This window comes from Aspergillus vadensis (assembly GCF_003184925.1).
Source record: "Aspergillus vadensis CBS 113365 unplaced genomic scaffold BO88scaffold_21, whole genome shotgun sequence".
NCBI classification, from domain to species: Eukaryota; Fungi; Ascomycota; class Eurotiomycetes; order Eurotiales; family Aspergillaceae; genus Aspergillus; species Aspergillus vadensis.
In genome coordinates this window covers 643671-660302 of record NW_020292059.1, presented here as the reverse complement: position 1 = coordinate 660302, position 16632 = coordinate 643671, and the positions used below count along the sequence as shown (strand labels likewise).

Below are 16632 nucleotides of genomic sequence, written 5' to 3'. Positions count from 1 at the left end.
CGATCCACCCCCAGTCCATTACAACTTTTGGCTCCTTCGATCGCCAAAAACTTCGGAGCAGCTTTCGCCTCCTACCATCCTATTTCAATATATCCCCGTCATCTCACGAGTGTGGACCTGTCGCATCTTGCGGCCTTCGGCGTCAATCTAGAAGAGGAAGGTGGTCGCTAGGTCATGGAAATACCTTAAATGGTCTTCTGATTCTATATCGGCCAATTGGGAGGACTGCACATCATGGGTTACCAACACGCAACTCGCGATACGGTGGCGTATTTGCGCATCGCATCGCCCATTATTCTGCTCCTCATATTTGTCGCCTCCTTCATTGCGAGCTCCATTGTTACGGCTAGAAATGCGAACAAGAACGCCAATGCCGTACATACCGGCCCCGGTGGGCGACCACTTCCCAAACGGTCCCGGAGTACAATGACCGTGATCAAGGCACCGCAAAAGTTCTCAGAACGCACAAAACTGTTGTTTAAGTGGTTGTCTGTCGGCGTACTGCTGACAATCGCCGCTGATGGTGCCCTTAATGTGGCCCATGTGATGATTGCAAGATCGGAACACTGGTGGTGTGGCCAATCAGTGGTGGTAAGTCCTCTGCCTTGCCTCAGCTTTTAGTTCTGATTCCAAGCCAAGCTTGGAATCTCAAAAAAACGGGAGGGACGTAGTTGCTAATGATACTAGATCTATGTCGTGGGCTCATTCTTCGACTACGCGATCATACTCGTCTCTTTGTTGGATACAAACCCCTCTCCAACCTTCGCTCAATTCATTCCATGGCTAGTGGCGATTCCGATTGAATTGGGTATCCTAGGCACCTCCCTCTCCATCTATTCCGACGTACACCGCGAACCTGTGGTTGGGAACCCTGTTGGTGGTCGTCTGAGACAAGGCATAACGCCGTGGGAGTTAGCGGAGGTAGTCCTGAACTGTGTCCGGGTACTGTTCCTCATGGCTATGGTCATGTCCTACATGTTCAATACGCTCAACTTCAACTCCAAAAGGGCTCACGGTCACGTCAATGGGGTCAATGAGACCACGGGATTACTTAACGGCCACCACGCAGAAAATGGGAATGCCTACGGCTCAACGAATGGTCACGCGCAGGCTTCCAAGCCCGCCGACCCGTGGGTTCGCCCGACTACTGTTCCGTCGACTAGTTGGTGGGAGTATCTTAGCGGTTACTCACTATTCTTCCCATACCTATGGCCATCAAAATCTCGTCGGTTGCAGATAGTAGTGGTCATCTGCTTCTTGCTAATTGTACTGCAACGGATCGTCAATGTGCTGGTTCCATACCAGGCAGGTGTTATCACCAACATGCTCTCCAAACAAGACGGCGAGTTTCGAGTTCCGTGGTTCAACATTTGCCTCTACATTCTCTACCGGTGGTTGCAGGGCAACCAGGGTCTCATCGGTTCTTTGCGGTCTAATCTTTGGATACCTGTGAGCCAGTACTCCTACATGGAGCTCTCAACTGCGGCTTTCGAGCACGTACATGGTCTGAGTCTCGATTTCCACCTTGGGAAAAAGACGGGTGAGGTGCTATCTGCCCTGAGCAAAGGTAGTTCGATCAATACATTCCTCGAACAAGTCACCTTTCAGGTCGTCCCTATGTTGGTTGACCTCTGCGTTGCGATCGTCTTCTTCCTTGTCTTCCTAGACGCTTATTATGCGCTCGTGGTGACTATCGTCACTTTCTGCTACCTCTACGTCACCGTGCGGATGGCACAATGGCGAGCGGAAATCCGCAGAGAGATGGTCAACAAGTCCCGGCAAGAAGACGCCGTTAAGTAAGTACTCGATATTACCGGTTAACACTTAATTTTGTGCAAAGCTTATAGTATGGCTAGGAACGATTCTATGGTCTCCTATGAAACCGTGAAATACTTCAATGCGGAGGATTATGAATTTGGCAGATACAGGAATGCTGTGTCTGACTTCCAGAAGGCCGAATACCACGTTCTCTTCTCCCTCAATCTGCTGAATACATCGCAGAACACCGTTTTCATGCTAGGTTTGCTGATTGCATGCTTTATCGCGGCTTATCAGGTATCGTTAGGACAGCGGGATGTTGGTCAGTTTGTTTCACTCCTCACATACATGGCCCAATTGCAAGGGCCCTTGAACTTCTTTGGCACCTTTTACCGTTCCATCCAGTCAGCCATGATCAACTCAGAGCGGCTGTTGGAATTGTTCAGGGAACAGCCCACCGTGGTCGATCGACCCAGCGCCAGGCCCCTGCCAGTATGCAAGGGCGATATCATGTTCGAAAATGTCGAGTTCTCATATGACACCCGGAAACCAGCCTTGAATGGGCTGACGTTCCGCTGCGAGCCCGGGACAACCACAGCTCTGGTGGGTGAGTCAGGCGGAGGAAAATCTACTGTTTTCCGTCTACTCTTTCGGTTCTATAACGCGACGAGGGGTCGTATCCGTGTAGATGGGCACGACGTGGAAAGTATCAAAATCGATTCGCTCCGAAAGCACATCGGAGTTGTGCCACAGGACACGGTGCTCTTCAACGAGACATTGATGTACAACTTGAAGTATGCCAATCAGGACGCGACGGATGAGGAGGTCTATGAAGCTTGCCGTGCTGCCAGCATCCACGACAAGATCATGTCCTTCCCCGATGGATATAATACTAAAGTCGGTGAGCGCGGTCTCCGACTCAGCGGCGGAGAGAAGCAGCGGGTTGCCATTGCTCGGACCATCCTCAAGAACCCGCGAATTATTCTTCTGGATGAAGCGACTGCTGCGCTGGACACAGAAACCGAGGAGCACATTCAGGGCGCGCTGTCAAGCCTTTCCCGTGGGCGGACGATGCTTGTCATTGCTCATCGACTGAGTACCATTACTACGGCGGACAGGATAGTAGTCTTGCATGAAGGCCGAGTGGCCGAAAGTGGCACTCACGATCAATTGCTGGCAATGAAAGGCCGGTATGCCAGCATGTGGCGTAAACAGATTCGTGCCCAGAGAGCCGCCGCGGAAGCCCAAGTACTTCAAGATCGCGCTCAACGCTTGCGTAGCGCATCTACATCGGGTGCCGCCGATGATAGCTCCAGTCAGTCCGACGAGGACCGGAAGCCGGCCGACAAGCCCGGTGACGATGGCCGCAAAGGGCAGGAGACAGCTCGGTGAGCACTCGGTAGGCATAGCTAGCCAACTCCAGACGGAGACGCCTCTGCATCCGCGTTGAACGTTTGTGAATGACGGGGTGGGAGATATAGCATCTTATTGGGTTTAACAGAATCGCCCGGGACTATCTCCCCCTTGTAAATGCTCCCTTAGGGGCAATTGCATTTCAAGCCACTCACGACTACATGACACATTGTTCACTTGTCATTTTATATCGAACATCAACCTCGCCCCCTTTTTCTTTTTCGGTAAGGGACGTACAAAATGGTTGGAACCGTGAATAAAATTTTTTAGACTAGTTGCATTTGACACACGACATCTACGATACTGATCGATAGCATCTTTTAGTATTTAATTCCATAAGATTCTTTTGTGTATCTTCGTCGAACCTCGTAGTATAATAGAACCTATTTACATTGCTGCGAAGAACGTTTACTATTTGCGGGCGTTCCATTGGCCAATTGCCGCCAGGCCGGGGTTACATTGCCTGAGGCAGTCAACCTCCGGATTCTCGATTTCCCAAGCTCGGCTGCTCCGCTCTTCATTTCTTCAGACAACGGATACTGCCAACTTCTTCGACTCGCCTCGAGAACCTCACAGGTTCGGAACACTTTACAGTCCATCGGATACTCTATACTCATTTAGAAGAAAATAGACGCCTCTGCAGTATTATACAACATCAAACGCCTAACAATGCACCCTCCGTCTCCCCAACTCCTCCGCGCCTTGCGCACCTCAATCTCCCCCAACTGCGGCGCCAGCGCAATCTGCACACAACTCGCATCTCGCTCCATCTCCCCTCTTGCTCGGATTACCTCCTCCCCCCTCACGTTCCACCGCTACAACAGCAACGATGCTCGTCCGACCCGGATGATCCCTCGCGCTCACAGCGCAAAGCCCTCCAGTCGAGACCGCGGCCCGCCGTCCAAGGAAGACACCCAGACGGACTTTGGTGCACTCAACGTGCTAGGCAACATCCCCGCCCCGACGACCGCTATTGACGCTACTCTAGATACGGGATTCCATCTAGACAATGGCGTCAAAATCACTGGTGGGAACGGAGTGTTCCTTGTTGGCGGAGAAGCCTTTGTCTGGCGGCCGTGGCAGGGTGCTGAAGCAGGGAAGAACAGTATGGTCAATCAGAAGGGCCAATTTGAGGTCCCGGAGCATGCGTGGGGAATTTTGGATCTCGTTTGGCCCCGTCCGGGTATGTTCTTTTGCTTTTATTTATTCTCTTGGCTACGGGGGTGGTTGTGTGATGGCTTATGATTTTGAAAATGCGTGGCTAATCTGTGTCTCTTGATGGTGTCTAGATATGTTGATCATTGGTATGGGAGAGACTGTGTTCCCTCTGTCGCCGGAGACTAAGAGACACATAAACTCTCTGGGAGTTCGGGTGGAAGTGTTGGACACGAGGAATGCTGCTGCGCAGTTCAATTTGCTGGCTACGGAGCGAGGTGTGTCGGAGATTGCTGCTGCTATGATTCCGATCGGTTGGAAGGGGAGGTAGAGTTGTTTTTGAGCTGGTGTCTGAGCGGTCATATTAGGGGTTGTTGGACCCTGGATACTCTGGGGCTACCCGGTGGTTGCTGTGATGTTCGGGGCTACCGTTGTGAATGTTGTTCTTATCTTGAGGGAGTCCTCTCCTCTCCCTTTTAGAATGTCCCATCCACTCTTGTATGTATGTATGTATAAAAGATAATGAGATTTACCGTCATATTAGCCTAGTGATCATGGTCTAGTCCTGTATAGCATCACTAGTGTCAGAATCCATGTGACGTCGACGGCGATCCCCGGGCGGCGCGATACCCGAAATAGCAAGAGAGTGGCCTGGACTAATCGGGGGTTAGCTCAGGCCAACAAGTGCAACCCCGGATGATCTTCCCGCCTGTTACTCACCTCCTCCTGTCCAACCTCCCATCTCTCCTCCCATGTTCTAATCTTCCCCGTTCATCTGATTCTTCCTCTATCCATTCTTAGAGGGCCTCTCACAATACTATGGCGCGTGAAGAGCCTCTCTTGGCCCAGCGCCCCTCGTCCGACCATTCCTCCATTCGGAATGCCGAGGAGGAGGACGCCCTGCTAACCGGGATCCGCACCGACCGTGACCGACGCCGCAGATGGAGCTTCTGGAAAGAGCTCGGCCTCTTCACCTGGGCCCTCATTGCTACAGTAGCTGTCATCGTCCTTTCCGTCGTTTACCAACATGAATCCAGTCGAGGTCCAGATCGCTCGAAAGATCCCTGGACGAAACCCGCTGGCAAACGGAACCTTATCTTCATGGTGTCCGACGGCATGGGCCCTGCTAGTCTGTCCATGACCAGGAGCTACAAACAACTCACACAAGGACTCCCCGCTGATGATGTCCTTGTCTTGGACAAGCATTTTGTCGGTACCTCCCGTACTCGATCTAGCTCCAGCCTTGTGACGGATTCCGCGGCCGGTGCGACGGCATTCTCGTGTGGTCATAAGAGCTACAACGGCGCCATCTCCGTGCTTCCTGACCATTCGCCGTGTGGCACCGTCCTCGAGGCTGCCTCCTTGGCTGGTTACAAGACGGGGCTGGTAGTGACGACTCGTATCACCGATGCGACACCGGCTTGCTTTGCTTCACATGTGAATCTCCGACAGTACGAAGACCGAATTGCGGAACAGGAAATTGGGGAGCACCCGCTGGGCCGCGTGGTGGATCTTATCATGGGTGGAGGTCGGTGTCACTTCTTGCCCAACTCGACCGATGGAAGCTGTCGGGGCGATGACCGTGACCTTGTCGAGCTGGCGAAGGAGGGTGGATACCATTACATGGATGATCGAGCCGGGTTTGACTCTCTGAATGGAGGCACGGAAGGCAAGCTGCCACTACTGGGGCTCTTTGCGGAAAAAGACATCCCCTTTGAGATCGACCGCCGCAGCCAGAATGACGTGTACCCCTCTCTTGAGGAGATGGCTCGCACCGCCTTGACGATTCTCAGTCAGGCTACCGCCGACAGTGAGCAGGGATTCTTCCTCATGATTGAGGGCTCGCGCATCGACCATGCTGGCCATGGAAACGACCCAGCTGCACAAGTCAATGAAGTCTTGGCATACGACAAGGCCTTTGCTGCCGTGCTGGAGTTCCTAGAGCAGGACTCGACTCCGGGAGTGGTCGTGAGCACCTCCGACCACGAGACTGGAGGCTTGTCAGTCGCACGTCAGCTACAGCCCGAATACCCCGACTACAAATGGCTTCCCGGTGTCCTCGCCAACGCCAGTCACTCTTCGGAGTACGTCAACAAGAAGCTAGTGAAATATATTGCCACAGAATCGGACGAAGATAAGCAGTATAAGTTCGTCCGCAATCTCATTGAGAATGACCTTGGCATCACAGATGTCACGGACGAGGAGATTAAAGCCGTTCTCGATCCCAATTACCCATATGACCCCCAATACGTCTTTGCGGATATTGTCAGCCGCAGGGCCCAAATTGGGTGGTCAACCCACGGACATTCCGGTATGATACCACCATCCAAATAACTCCCGTCAATCACGAACTAACCTCATCAGGTGTCGATGTCAACATCTACGCCTCCGGAAAACTCGCGTTTCCCCTGGCGGGCAACCACGAGAACACCGAAGTCGGCGACTTCCTGGCCGACTTCCTAGACGTGGACCTCAAGAGCACGACCAAGAAGCTCCTCTCCTCCGACTACTGGACCATGTCTTCCGAAGATAGTCCCTTTGGCTGGCTCGGCGACCCTCTAGGCGAGGATGTCCGAACCGAAGGCCTAGACACGTACCACGGCGAGTTCCGCAAGCGCGGACTCTCCGAACGAGGCTGCAGCTGTGGCGAGAGCCACTGAAGCCGATACAATTGTCACGATTATTTCTATCACGTCTAGTTCGTTAATCATGAATTATCCATCTTGCCATTTATACAACAACTTTTGACAAATGATGATTTAAATTAACCAATGTTTGCATAATACTTTGGTGAGGGTGTCTGGCGTTAACCACAACCACAAATCAGTTTATATGAGTTATCAGAATGCTTTTTTTTCTTAGCCTTTAATACATTACTCCCCCATCAACCCAGATAGTAAAGACCCCGTATAGAATGCATAACATACGTATAACCATTTTGGATTATCCATGATCCTAATCTCATTACTCCCCCAATATCTTATACCTTATATCAGACTTAAGTAACATATCAAAGCATCACTCACCACCCCATCTATATCCATGGACCTCCCCCCCTCCCCCTCCCCCACCAATAACAGGCTCACAGCAACGGTGTTCTCCCCCCACCAGCATCCCAAAACAGCAATCCGTATCTCTCCCTCCGCAATAATTGATTCGAATCAGCTGATACAGCATTATCTCATACTATGGCTAACTCCGTAGCAGCGAGAAGACATAGTGTCTATCTACATCGGGGGGTAGGGTGGAGTATTCCGATGTAGATGGTACAGTTTTATTGTGTTTTATCCTGGTTCAGTAGTATTTTAGGTCTGATTGAGTTGTATAAGAGTAATTGTAGTTGATTGGTGGGTGATGAGTTGCTTAGGATGAGCGGGCAAGTAGTAGAGTGGTAGGGTTGGCGATGTTGGGGTGCGTATTTGTATATAGTAATGCCTTTTTTAACTGTCTTGATGGGGAATCTGGTGGGGGGGTTCCGACGGAGAGCGTGTATCGCCCGCGAAAGTTGCAGGCTCCCCTGCAGCTACTTTTACGTTGCAACTTGTTCTTCGGTGTCATCTGGTAAATTAAAGTGATGTACATTAGTCCAATTTCGGTACTCGCTTGTCTGTCAGACCAAATAACCCATTGGCATTCAGTAATCTACCATGCAAACACCAGACCAGGAAAAGAAAAATAATCACGTCCAACTACCGGGCACCTGATTACCCAGCGGAAAAGGGGTATTAGTATGTGTATTCAAGTCATGTCCATGACAGAGTAAAAACGCAACCACCCAGGCGCAGTCATAAGAACCATAAAGACATCCAATGGGGGCAAAAACATAAAGTACAAGATCCGATCAAAGACGGGCGTTCGGAGCGCCAGGTATAGAACAGTAAAGAGGATTAAGAATGATAACACAAGTCGTAAAGGAGGGGCATGCACCGAGGATCGAGCTATGTGAATAAGAATATCCAAGAAGTGAAGAAGATGGTTGCTTGTCGAGTCTCCTTAGAGAGCGACCAGAACGACAACTGCGACCAAGGCAGCAAAGAATGAGCCTCTCATGACTCGCTCATTCTGGGAGGGGGCACCGCTCGTGTCGGTGCTACTGCCCTGGCTGAATCCAGAAGAGGTACTTGAGCTGCCACTAGTGGTGCTGCTGCTGCCTGGTACGTTTCCTGAACCTCCCTGGTTCTCAGGAACCGTACCGTTAGTTCCAGAACTGCTAGAGTCGCTGGCACCGAGATCCATGTCGAGACCGGTGGCACCAAAAGATGCAAGCACGGTGTCATTGTTGGTGATCTGAACCGATTGCTGTAGCCCGTCCTTGTTGGTGAACATGTACGACTTGTTTCCGCTCGAAACAGTGCCATTCGGGGCATCGTAGCACTCAACGGTGATGTCGCTGAACGTGGCATAGTAGTAACCCTTGTCTTTGATGTCCTGGCTGTCCCAATCGATTTCGCCGCCAGCCCACTCAATGGTTCCGGGTGCATTGCTGGCTTGGCCGGCGGGCCACAGGGAAAGCTGCATTCTGGATGGGGACTGGGGGTATTGGTAGCGCTTAGCAGTTTCGTTCCAGGTCGATTCCTTGGTGAGAGTCCGCTTGACCTGACCATCCACAGACCAGGTAATCGCATCTTCCTTCCAGTCAATCTCATACTCATGCCAATCATCGAATGTATCACTTCCGTTGACGGCATCCTTATCGCCGTTGTTGTCTGCACAAGGCATGTTAGCAGCGGGTTTTAAGAATTGCATTCGGTTCGATGGTAGGCTTACAGTTCAGAACACCCTGCCAGTAATAGTTGGTCTGGACATTCGCCAGATCCGCACCAATCCACTCAAAGTCGATCTCGTCCTTGACGTCCGAAAGCAGGATGAAAGCTGTGACGACACCGGCACCACGGCTGCTCTTGACTTTGCCGGAAATCTTGCCATACCAGACGTAGTGGTTGTTCGCAAAGAGGGTACCAACGGTGTTCTTGGGCATAGTGAGGAGAAGATTTCCATCATCCAACTTGGGGTAGCCGCTGTAGACCCAGTCGTATTCAGACGCATTTCCGAGGTATTTGGTGTTCAGCGCGGCACTATCGAGAGAGTCCCACTTGTAGGTCTTGCTCTGACACACGGGCTCACCAACGCAAGAGTCTAGAGAGTATGACGAAATGGGGTCGCAACCACCCAAGCAGTAAGCACCAGTACCGCACTGTCCATATTCTAAAGGAGCATTAGCGGATGAGGTAATACCACATAGGGCTATATTTGAAAAGGGACCAACGCACGAGAGCAGCAAGGATACTCTTCGGGGCACTGAGAGCTGGTACTGCATGTAGGAGGGGACGAGGCAGCCCAGACGGAAGTGGCGGCCAACGAGGCCAAGAGAATGGAAGAAGTGTACCGCACCATTGTGGCGGACAGGGTTCAGTGAAAGTAGGAAGTAGATGCTTGTATAGCTAGACACTAGAGATTGGTCTGGAGACGTGCAAGACAACACTGCGGAGGGAAACCGTTAGTTTATTAATAGTAATTAAGGCACAAAATTCACTGGCTCTAATGTTGGCTGTGCCTGAGTGGCAAAGGAAAGTTAGGGCGTACCAAACTTCAGTCTTGGCCTTTCTCTTTACCGCAGTGAAGGATAAAGATACCGGTTTCTATATAAAGAGGGCGGTAGAATTGAGTGATGGAGAATCCAAGGACTATGCAAGTGGAATCCAATCAAAAGTTGCGCCGATAATGAGGGACCGCGGAAAATTCGGGAGGTAAGTATTCTTATCGCCGTATGACCGCCGAGGGAGAGATGGATAGAAAAAAGGATGAGGAGTACTGGGCAGGAGAACGAGTGAAGAGAGCAGAGGAAGAAGTAGAAGACGACCGGGGAAGAGATGTCGAGTAACGATAGAACGAGCCCGGGATTGTGCCACGAGTACAATGAGGAAGGAAGTCACCCGAATTGGGGAGGAGGAATAGGAGAAGTCATATACTATATAGCCTCTAGTTCTTGCCTAGAAAGTCGGCGCTCTTCACTTTCTCTGTCTCTCTCGTTGTGGAAGGAACGGTTCAATGCGAATGCGGTTCCGGTGGGACCTCGTAGCCCACCCGTCAGGTAATTTCACCTTGCTGGTAATGCACGGCCTCATACGGCGTATTCGGTTTCCAGCAACAGCAGCAGCAGCAGCAGCACGAGAACTTTTCGAGAACGTTGTCTGTTCCCCTCTTCCCCCCTCACGCAGACGGAGAGACATCCCGGGGGTTTTCTATCCCTTTGTTTAGATTAGCTATCCGAGTAACTTGAGATGGCCCAGCTGAATAGGATGCCCTCTGACCACATCTGGCATGTTGTTGGCCCGATGATCAGTTCGGTATCTCAGGGTCACTCACCTTTGCCCAGTAGTTACTGACCCTGCCTGATAAGAGCACTCGGACCGACCACAGCGAAAGGTAAAGTAAAAGCGGTATTTACCATCACGGTACAAGAGAACTTTCCATGCAGGATCCGTCGTTCTTTCTGGATTGGGAAGCTTTCAATGGACGAATCCCTGATCTGCCCCGGGACCCCTACTAGTGCGCTAGTCTCGAAGCAGACCCTGCCCCACTCCACCAAAAGTTAATTCCTCCGTGGGTTTCTGCTTTCTGCTTTCTTTCTCTTACACAGTAAGTTCCTTATCGGCAGGAGCTGCTTTGGGCCACTAAGCACCCCGAGCTAGAAACTAAACTAGTAGATGAATTACTCGTCTAGCGCTGTCCTGTCTGTCCTTGACACTGCAACAAAACAGGGAAATCCTTGGGGTTGATCATGGAGAAGGGTGCGCTCATCCACATAAAACTAAAAAACTCTCCCCTTTTTTTGACCCTTCTTCAATCTTCCCCAGACCCAACCAAGGGTGCTACTAAATCTCGTGCTCGCTTAACATCATCTTCAAGAGCAACCAAATATCCCGCAAAGCCTACTAGGCAGGTATCTACATAGCCCAAGTGTCCCCATCCCCTCCCCATGTGGTTCCCCCCCTATGACTAAATCCACAACAAATAAACCCCGGTTGGTGCTCACTCGGTCACCCGCAATGTCTTAAACCAAATGGGCCTTGTCCCTCGGAATCAAATCAGCAAACGGAAAAGTCCTATCTACTAACTACCGGACTAGTTAGTCTTGAGGGAAAAATAGAAAGAAATTCGAGTTGACAGCCGGTCATTCCGCGCACCCAGATAAGAGATCCAAGACATGAAAATTCATCTAGTCGCGAACGGTCAATTTTATTCGTCTGCCTAACTAGCTGATGATAATAATAATAAATCTCAAACTTACAGAGTACATATACATACATCACTTACACAGTATGTTCAAAACAGGAGAAGCGAACAGGTCTCTTGACCAACAATGGATTACCGCAATCGTCCTTGGAAGCAGGGCTGGTTGTTACACCAACGGGGCGGCATCCTCACGTTGGCTGTGCGCGCGCATGCCGGATTATCTCATCGCCTTGATTTCTATGGACCTGCCCGAATCGGAGGGGATTTCATCAGATCAAGGAATCCGGCGCTCGGCACACGACAGTCTCCCGTGGTTCATAGATAAATAACTAAGTAACTAGCTCGTGGATTGTCTGCTCTGTCAGGGAGCCAAGCATTGGCATGAAGATATGAGCAAAATCCTAAAAAGAGAATAATACACTGTAAACAAAGAAAAAAAAAAATCTGAAAAACAAATCACCCGGAAGCTTGGGATATTTTTAGCCGGGGATGTCTTTGCCACAAAACAGCCATGGAATGTGGCTTCTCTGACAACATGTTTGCATGATGAAATCTGTCGGATGAAGCAAGCAAACAACAGGTTGCGGGTTGCGGGTTGCCGGATTACAATGGGGAAAGAAAAAAAAAAAAGGAAAAATGGTTTCAATCCCATCTGACTTCTGAATACAATGTCATGCTGCCCTGCTCCCCCTCCCCGTTCGTGGCTCCATAACACCGTTTATCCACAATGACACCATATGTGTCAGTCATCAATCTAAAACCGAGACCCGAGTAGCTAATTGAATCCACCAACCCCGACTGCGGACATAAGCAAAACTAACACATCTGAAACCGTGAATGAATTCGCTACTTCAAACATATGATGTATTTAGATTATTTATTATATTAGTTCATAGATTAATTCTTTATTGGGGTAATATTGACGGGAGTAATCGTTATCATTATCTAGATACTAACTAGTATCGTATTCTCTTATCTGCTGCAAACCTCCTGAGCAAACTAGTAGTAGTAGGACAGTGCTAGGTCCTAAAATTGAAGCGGGAGGATTGGCATCTTCTCCCCCCATTGGAAACCCAAATCACACACCGCATCTACTGAACTCTATTCCCCAGAAATCTCTCTCCTATTTGCAGAGGCCTTCGTCCAATGCAGGGGTAACTTGCTTGGTTTTCTTTCAGTAAACTTTAAAATCCCTGCTGCACCAGCTCTAATTTCAAATCTACGATGAAGCTCGGAGCACACGCACACAATTGTCAGCACTCAGCAGCTGTTCCTGACTACCATCTACCTTTCCAAGCTAGCTAGCTAGCTAGCTAGTTGGTTTGCTAATTCTGGATCCATACAAAGTATGAACAATAGTAATAAGCCCCCCGCACATGGAAAATCAGGTACATAGTTACAACCCCCCTTCGTCTAATGAGCAGCTACCACACAACATAACACGGAAAAGGCAACAATATAACGAACAGACCCCGATTTATCTATCCATATGATGTATACATTTTTCCCACTCACAGCGAGTAAGTAAATATTAAACTTACATCACCCATTGCGAATACCCATTGAATGTGTATGCAAGGGGAGAGTGAGTGGCTCAAGGCAATCAAGAATGATTAGGCTGTGTGGGGGAGAAATGATTGGAGCAACATACAGATAAGAACCTAATTATCTGGAAAATGACATGACATGTCTTAATCTTGATATGATCCAGCGATGGAACAGTTGTGATTGCGGATATCTAAATACCGGTCGGGCTCTTATGTGGCGCGATTGGCTGCATGAGGATCATCGGCCGAGAATGATGGCGGTGTTTAGACTAGGTTATTGTGAACCCCGGTTGATGGATGGCTGTGTGATGGGTCTGTTTGGTTGTTTATGGGTTGTTGGAAGTGTATCGTTTGTGAAAGTGAGGCTATTTTATTGCTAGTATTTCTCTCAATACAAGCTTAAATAGATGTCTGGTGTGGGGTTATGGCACATTCTACTGTTTGCTTTGGTCAGTTTGCTCTGACTATAGAGAATGTACAATCAGCTTGAGTGAAATATAGTCCATGGAAAAAAAATACTTCCCCGAACATAACCATACTCTTACCCTAACTACACTTCTCGCCACTTATTAGTTCATCAGAAATAGGTTTCTGGCTCTTAACCTGACTGTAGATATTATAGCGTCAATATATCCTAGTATGATGGAGGCCAATCCTTCTTACATCATATGTCACTCACAAATGTGTGCTTTTCCATGGTAGAACTTACTTTCTTCGGCCCCGAACTATACAAGTACTAGTATATCCTCGGCGGCTGTATCACGCACAGATGGCATCATCGTATTGCTTCTCTGTAGTAATGGCAGCACTATACTAGGATGACCATGTCTAAATTGCCACTATGTATTTATCGATGGCAAATGCTGCCGACTCAGCAATGGAGGTTTGCTTGCCACGTTGTCATGTGTTGATGTGTTGATATGGTTATGATGAATTGAAGTAGATGGACAAGGTATCCGATTTGAGGCTGCTCTAGTACACGGAGATATTGAGACAAAAGTAAGGGAGTAGAGTCGTAAGGGTTCGAGACTAAGGCGTGTGTTTGACAATATAAATGCTTATCTTTGAAATCTGCGACTACTACTGCTCTCTATAAAGGCATCAAGCTCGGGTTGTGTGGTGTGCTGCATAACTCATAGATGCAGGTACTTATTCGTGCAGACAAAAGTGTCTGATGTATCACTAAATGAGAATGAAACAACTAACTGTCTAAAACCATGAAGTCTACAATGTCATGGCCTCTCGGAGAAATGCCAGTGGATTGAGCTTGTTGTATGTAACACTGCAAGTGGGGCAACACTGTGATTAAGTATGTGAAATACATGATAGAAGCAAGAATATGTATTGAAACATACAAAGTCCTCAAGTTGGTAGTTATGAATCATCAGTTGTAGCTTTCCAGAAAAGCTGTAGCTGCCAAGGTCAATCTTTCCATCAGAGGGATGGCTGGCTTGTTCCGACAGAATTATTAGTTGGTTTGCTTTAATGAAGATTGAAATATAAAAGATTTTCTCTTTTCCAGAGAAGAGACTGATAATCCTCATAGGTTCTGACAGACTGCTCTTATTTTGCCTTCATCATCAGCTACCACCCTGTGAAGCCTCACGAAATCGTTAAGGCAGTTTCCGAGAATCTGGAGATGGTATCACCCCCAGTGCAGAGCATAACCATTTCAGAATAAATGTTAAATAGCTTGCAATATCTCAGGAAGTCCCGTTGCTGATTACTAGTCCGCAACTGCCATCAAAACCCCAAGCTCGATTTGCCTGGTTTGCTCTCTCCTTCACTCCGTCTCCAGCTCGGGGTGAATAAACCAAATCCTCTTCTCGCTTCTTTCTTCTCTTCTCTTCCCCCTTCTGTTTCTTTCCTCCCCATCCTCTTCTTCTTATCCTTCTCTGCCATCAGGATCTCATCCCAACTCATCATATCTTCAATTTCTTTTGTTTACCTCTCCTCCACGGCGACGCATCTTATAATCTTCAGTACTAAGCAAGAACTATCGTCAACGTTAACCCTCGCCCATCTCCAAAGATGAGGCCCTATTCAATTGACGGTGCCATGGCTGAGGCCCTTAATCACCTCAACCTTATCTCTTGCCATGTTGGTTATGAAACTCACCTTTCTGTCAAACTAGCGAGCTAAACCACGTAGTTCCGTGTGCATGGACAACACCACGTCGCCAACGAGATCGGAAAGCTTAGCATTATGATTGTGAACAAGTTCTCTGAGGGAGTTGAGCATCTTACTCCCGAGGAATATGTCCTGGCCCCTGAGGTAAGCAGGAACAAACGAGTCTAATGGCGATACAATGCAATGGACACTAACAACCACAGCAGGATAGTGCCACTCAGGAATCTGCAAGCACCCAGCTCTCCTCTCACATCGATAGCCAGAAGCCAAATGGCTCAACTTACTTGTGCGACACCGAGAAGGAGAACAATGGCTATGTGGATGGGACCAGAAAGATGCCCGAAGGACGTCATCTACATACTGGAAGCTGGGCCCAGGTCGCCGGCTCGATCTCTACTGGTCGTAGCCATGCCCCAAATGAGGTGCAGTGTATGTCACCTATGTCTCTGGCGTTGGGCTCCGTGTCCAAGCCAAGCCAGAGCAGTGACGATGGCACTGAAGGGCGTGAGTCAGGAAATGCCGGAGTCGCGCTCCCTGCATCTGTCTCTCCCGACATCCCCGACGCTAAAGCCGGAGTCATCCGTGTCTATGGAAAGATTACTCGGGACTTCATCCAGTATATCACTACCCGCATCCACGAAGGACCCTTGCAGGACATCCGCGTGGAGACTAATGGAAGGACTAAGGTGACCTTCCAGCACGCAGCCCAGGCGCTTGCCTTCTTGAACTCTAATCAGGATATGGAGCGCATGCTGGGCTATGGACGTCTTGGAGAAGGCTACCGCGTCGAGCTGGCCGAGATTATCGACTGGAATGAAGACCATCGTCGGATGAACCAACCCATCCGGGAGCGTCGCCGCCTCTCTTTTGCGAGGAAGAGACTCTTTGCCGAAGGCATGTCTCCCGATAAATGGAAGCAAGACATTCGTGCTCTGGCTGGACCAGGAAACATTGATTTCCTCTGGGTGTTCAATTCTGGTAACGGTAAGTACCTACTTTAGATCTTTTGGCGATCACAAACCATCAAGCAATGCTAATGACCACAGCGACTGCCGTGTTCACGAGCACCGTCGTTGCTCGCCGTGTGCTCGAGGTCTTCGAGGATTGGAAGAACGGCCGAAACGTCTACAGTGGCGTTTCGGTGACTTACTCCTCGGACCCTTGCGAGAAAGAATTGGTGCTGGTTCGCGAGACCAACCGCCCTGGCATGGCCAGGAACTTTATCAAACGGACCCTGCGTTGACTCAGGCGGTTTGCCTGCAGATGGCACATGCCACGCAAAGGATAACACATCCATTGCATCATTAGTAGTGTTGAGTGAGAAAGGTTGAACGGGCACCATGTGTCATGTAGTCCGGATGACGCCGGCCATCTGCAAGTTGGAAATGCGAAA

General features: G+C 49.4%; 5 protein-coding genes across 5 annotated transcripts; 4 read left to right on the top strand and 1 right to left on the bottom strand.

The window, feature by feature from the left end:
- Positions 1–234: 234 nt before the first annotated feature.
- On the top strand, positions 235–3150 carry hmt1 (putative vacuolar ABC heavy metal transporter (Hmt1); the record flags this gene model as incomplete). The annotated part of the gene is made up of 3 exons (XM_025703340.1): positions 235–591; positions 688–1796; positions 1857–3150. The coding sequence occupies 3 exons, from the start codon at positions 235–237 to the stop codon at positions 3148–3150; spliced, it is 2760 nt and encodes a 919-aa protein (XP_025560274.1).
- Positions 3151–3690: 540 nt separating this feature from the next.
- On the top strand, positions 3691–4875 carry BO88DRAFT_406948 (Mth938-like domain-containing protein). The gene is made up of 2 exons (XM_025707291.1): positions 3691–4354; positions 4461–4875. Exons 1-2 carry the CDS (start codon positions 3841–3843, stop codon positions 4655–4657), a joined length of 711 nt encoding a protein of 236 aa, XP_025560273.1. The 5' UTR covers positions 3691–3840; the 3' UTR covers positions 4658–4875.
- Positions 4876–5054: 179 nt separating this feature from the next.
- On the top strand, positions 5055–7228 carry BO88DRAFT_406947 (alkaline phosphatase). The gene is made up of 2 exons (XM_025707290.1): positions 5055–6637; positions 6691–7228. The coding sequence occupies exons 1-2, from the start codon at positions 5146–5148 to the stop codon at positions 6984–6986; spliced, it is 1788 nt and encodes a 595-aa protein (XP_025560272.1). The 5' UTR covers positions 5055–5145; the 3' UTR covers positions 6987–7228.
- A 1091-nt stretch (positions 7229–8319) lies between these two features.
- On the bottom strand, positions 8320–9720 carry utr2 (putative cell wall glucanase (Utr2); the record flags this gene model as incomplete). Its single annotated transcript, XM_025708316.1, has 3 exons — positions 8320–9032; positions 9094–9570; positions 9597–9720. The coding sequence occupies 3 exons, from the start codon at positions 9718–9720 to the stop codon at positions 8320–8322; spliced, it is 1314 nt and encodes a 437-aa protein (XP_025560271.1).
- Positions 9721–15140: 5420 nt separating this feature from the next.
- BO88DRAFT_393538 (uncharacterized protein) lies at positions 15141–16538 on the top strand (the record flags this gene model as incomplete). The annotated part of the gene is made up of 4 exons (XM_025705111.1): positions 15141–15209; positions 15261–15383; positions 15443–16223; positions 16286–16538. 4 exons carry the CDS (start codon positions 15141–15143, stop codon positions 16480–16482), a joined length of 1170 nt encoding a protein of 389 aa, XP_025560270.1. The 3' UTR covers positions 16483–16538.
- Between the last annotated feature and the right edge of the window lie 94 nt (positions 16539–16632).

What these genes read in the sequence shown, in the direction of transcription:
- BO88DRAFT_406948 (XM_025707291.1), top strand. Translation starts at nt 3,841, where the DNA reads ATGCACCCTCCGTCTCCCCAACTCCTCCGCGCCTTGCGCACCTCAATC. An exon ending in TCTCGTTTGGCCCCGTCCGG is followed by an intron (nt 4,355 to 4,460) that starts GTATGTTCTTTT and finishes GATGGTGTCTAG; the next exon opens with ATATGTTGATCATTGGTATG.
- BO88DRAFT_406947 (XM_025707290.1), top strand. Translation starts at nt 5,146, where the DNA reads ATGGCGCGTGAAGAGCCTCTCTTGGCCCAGCGCCCCTCGTCCGACCAT. An exon ending in GTCAACCCACGGACATTCCG is followed by an intron (nt 6,638 to 6,690) that starts GTATGATACCAC and finishes TAACCTCATCAG; the next exon opens with GTGTCGATGTCAACATCTAC.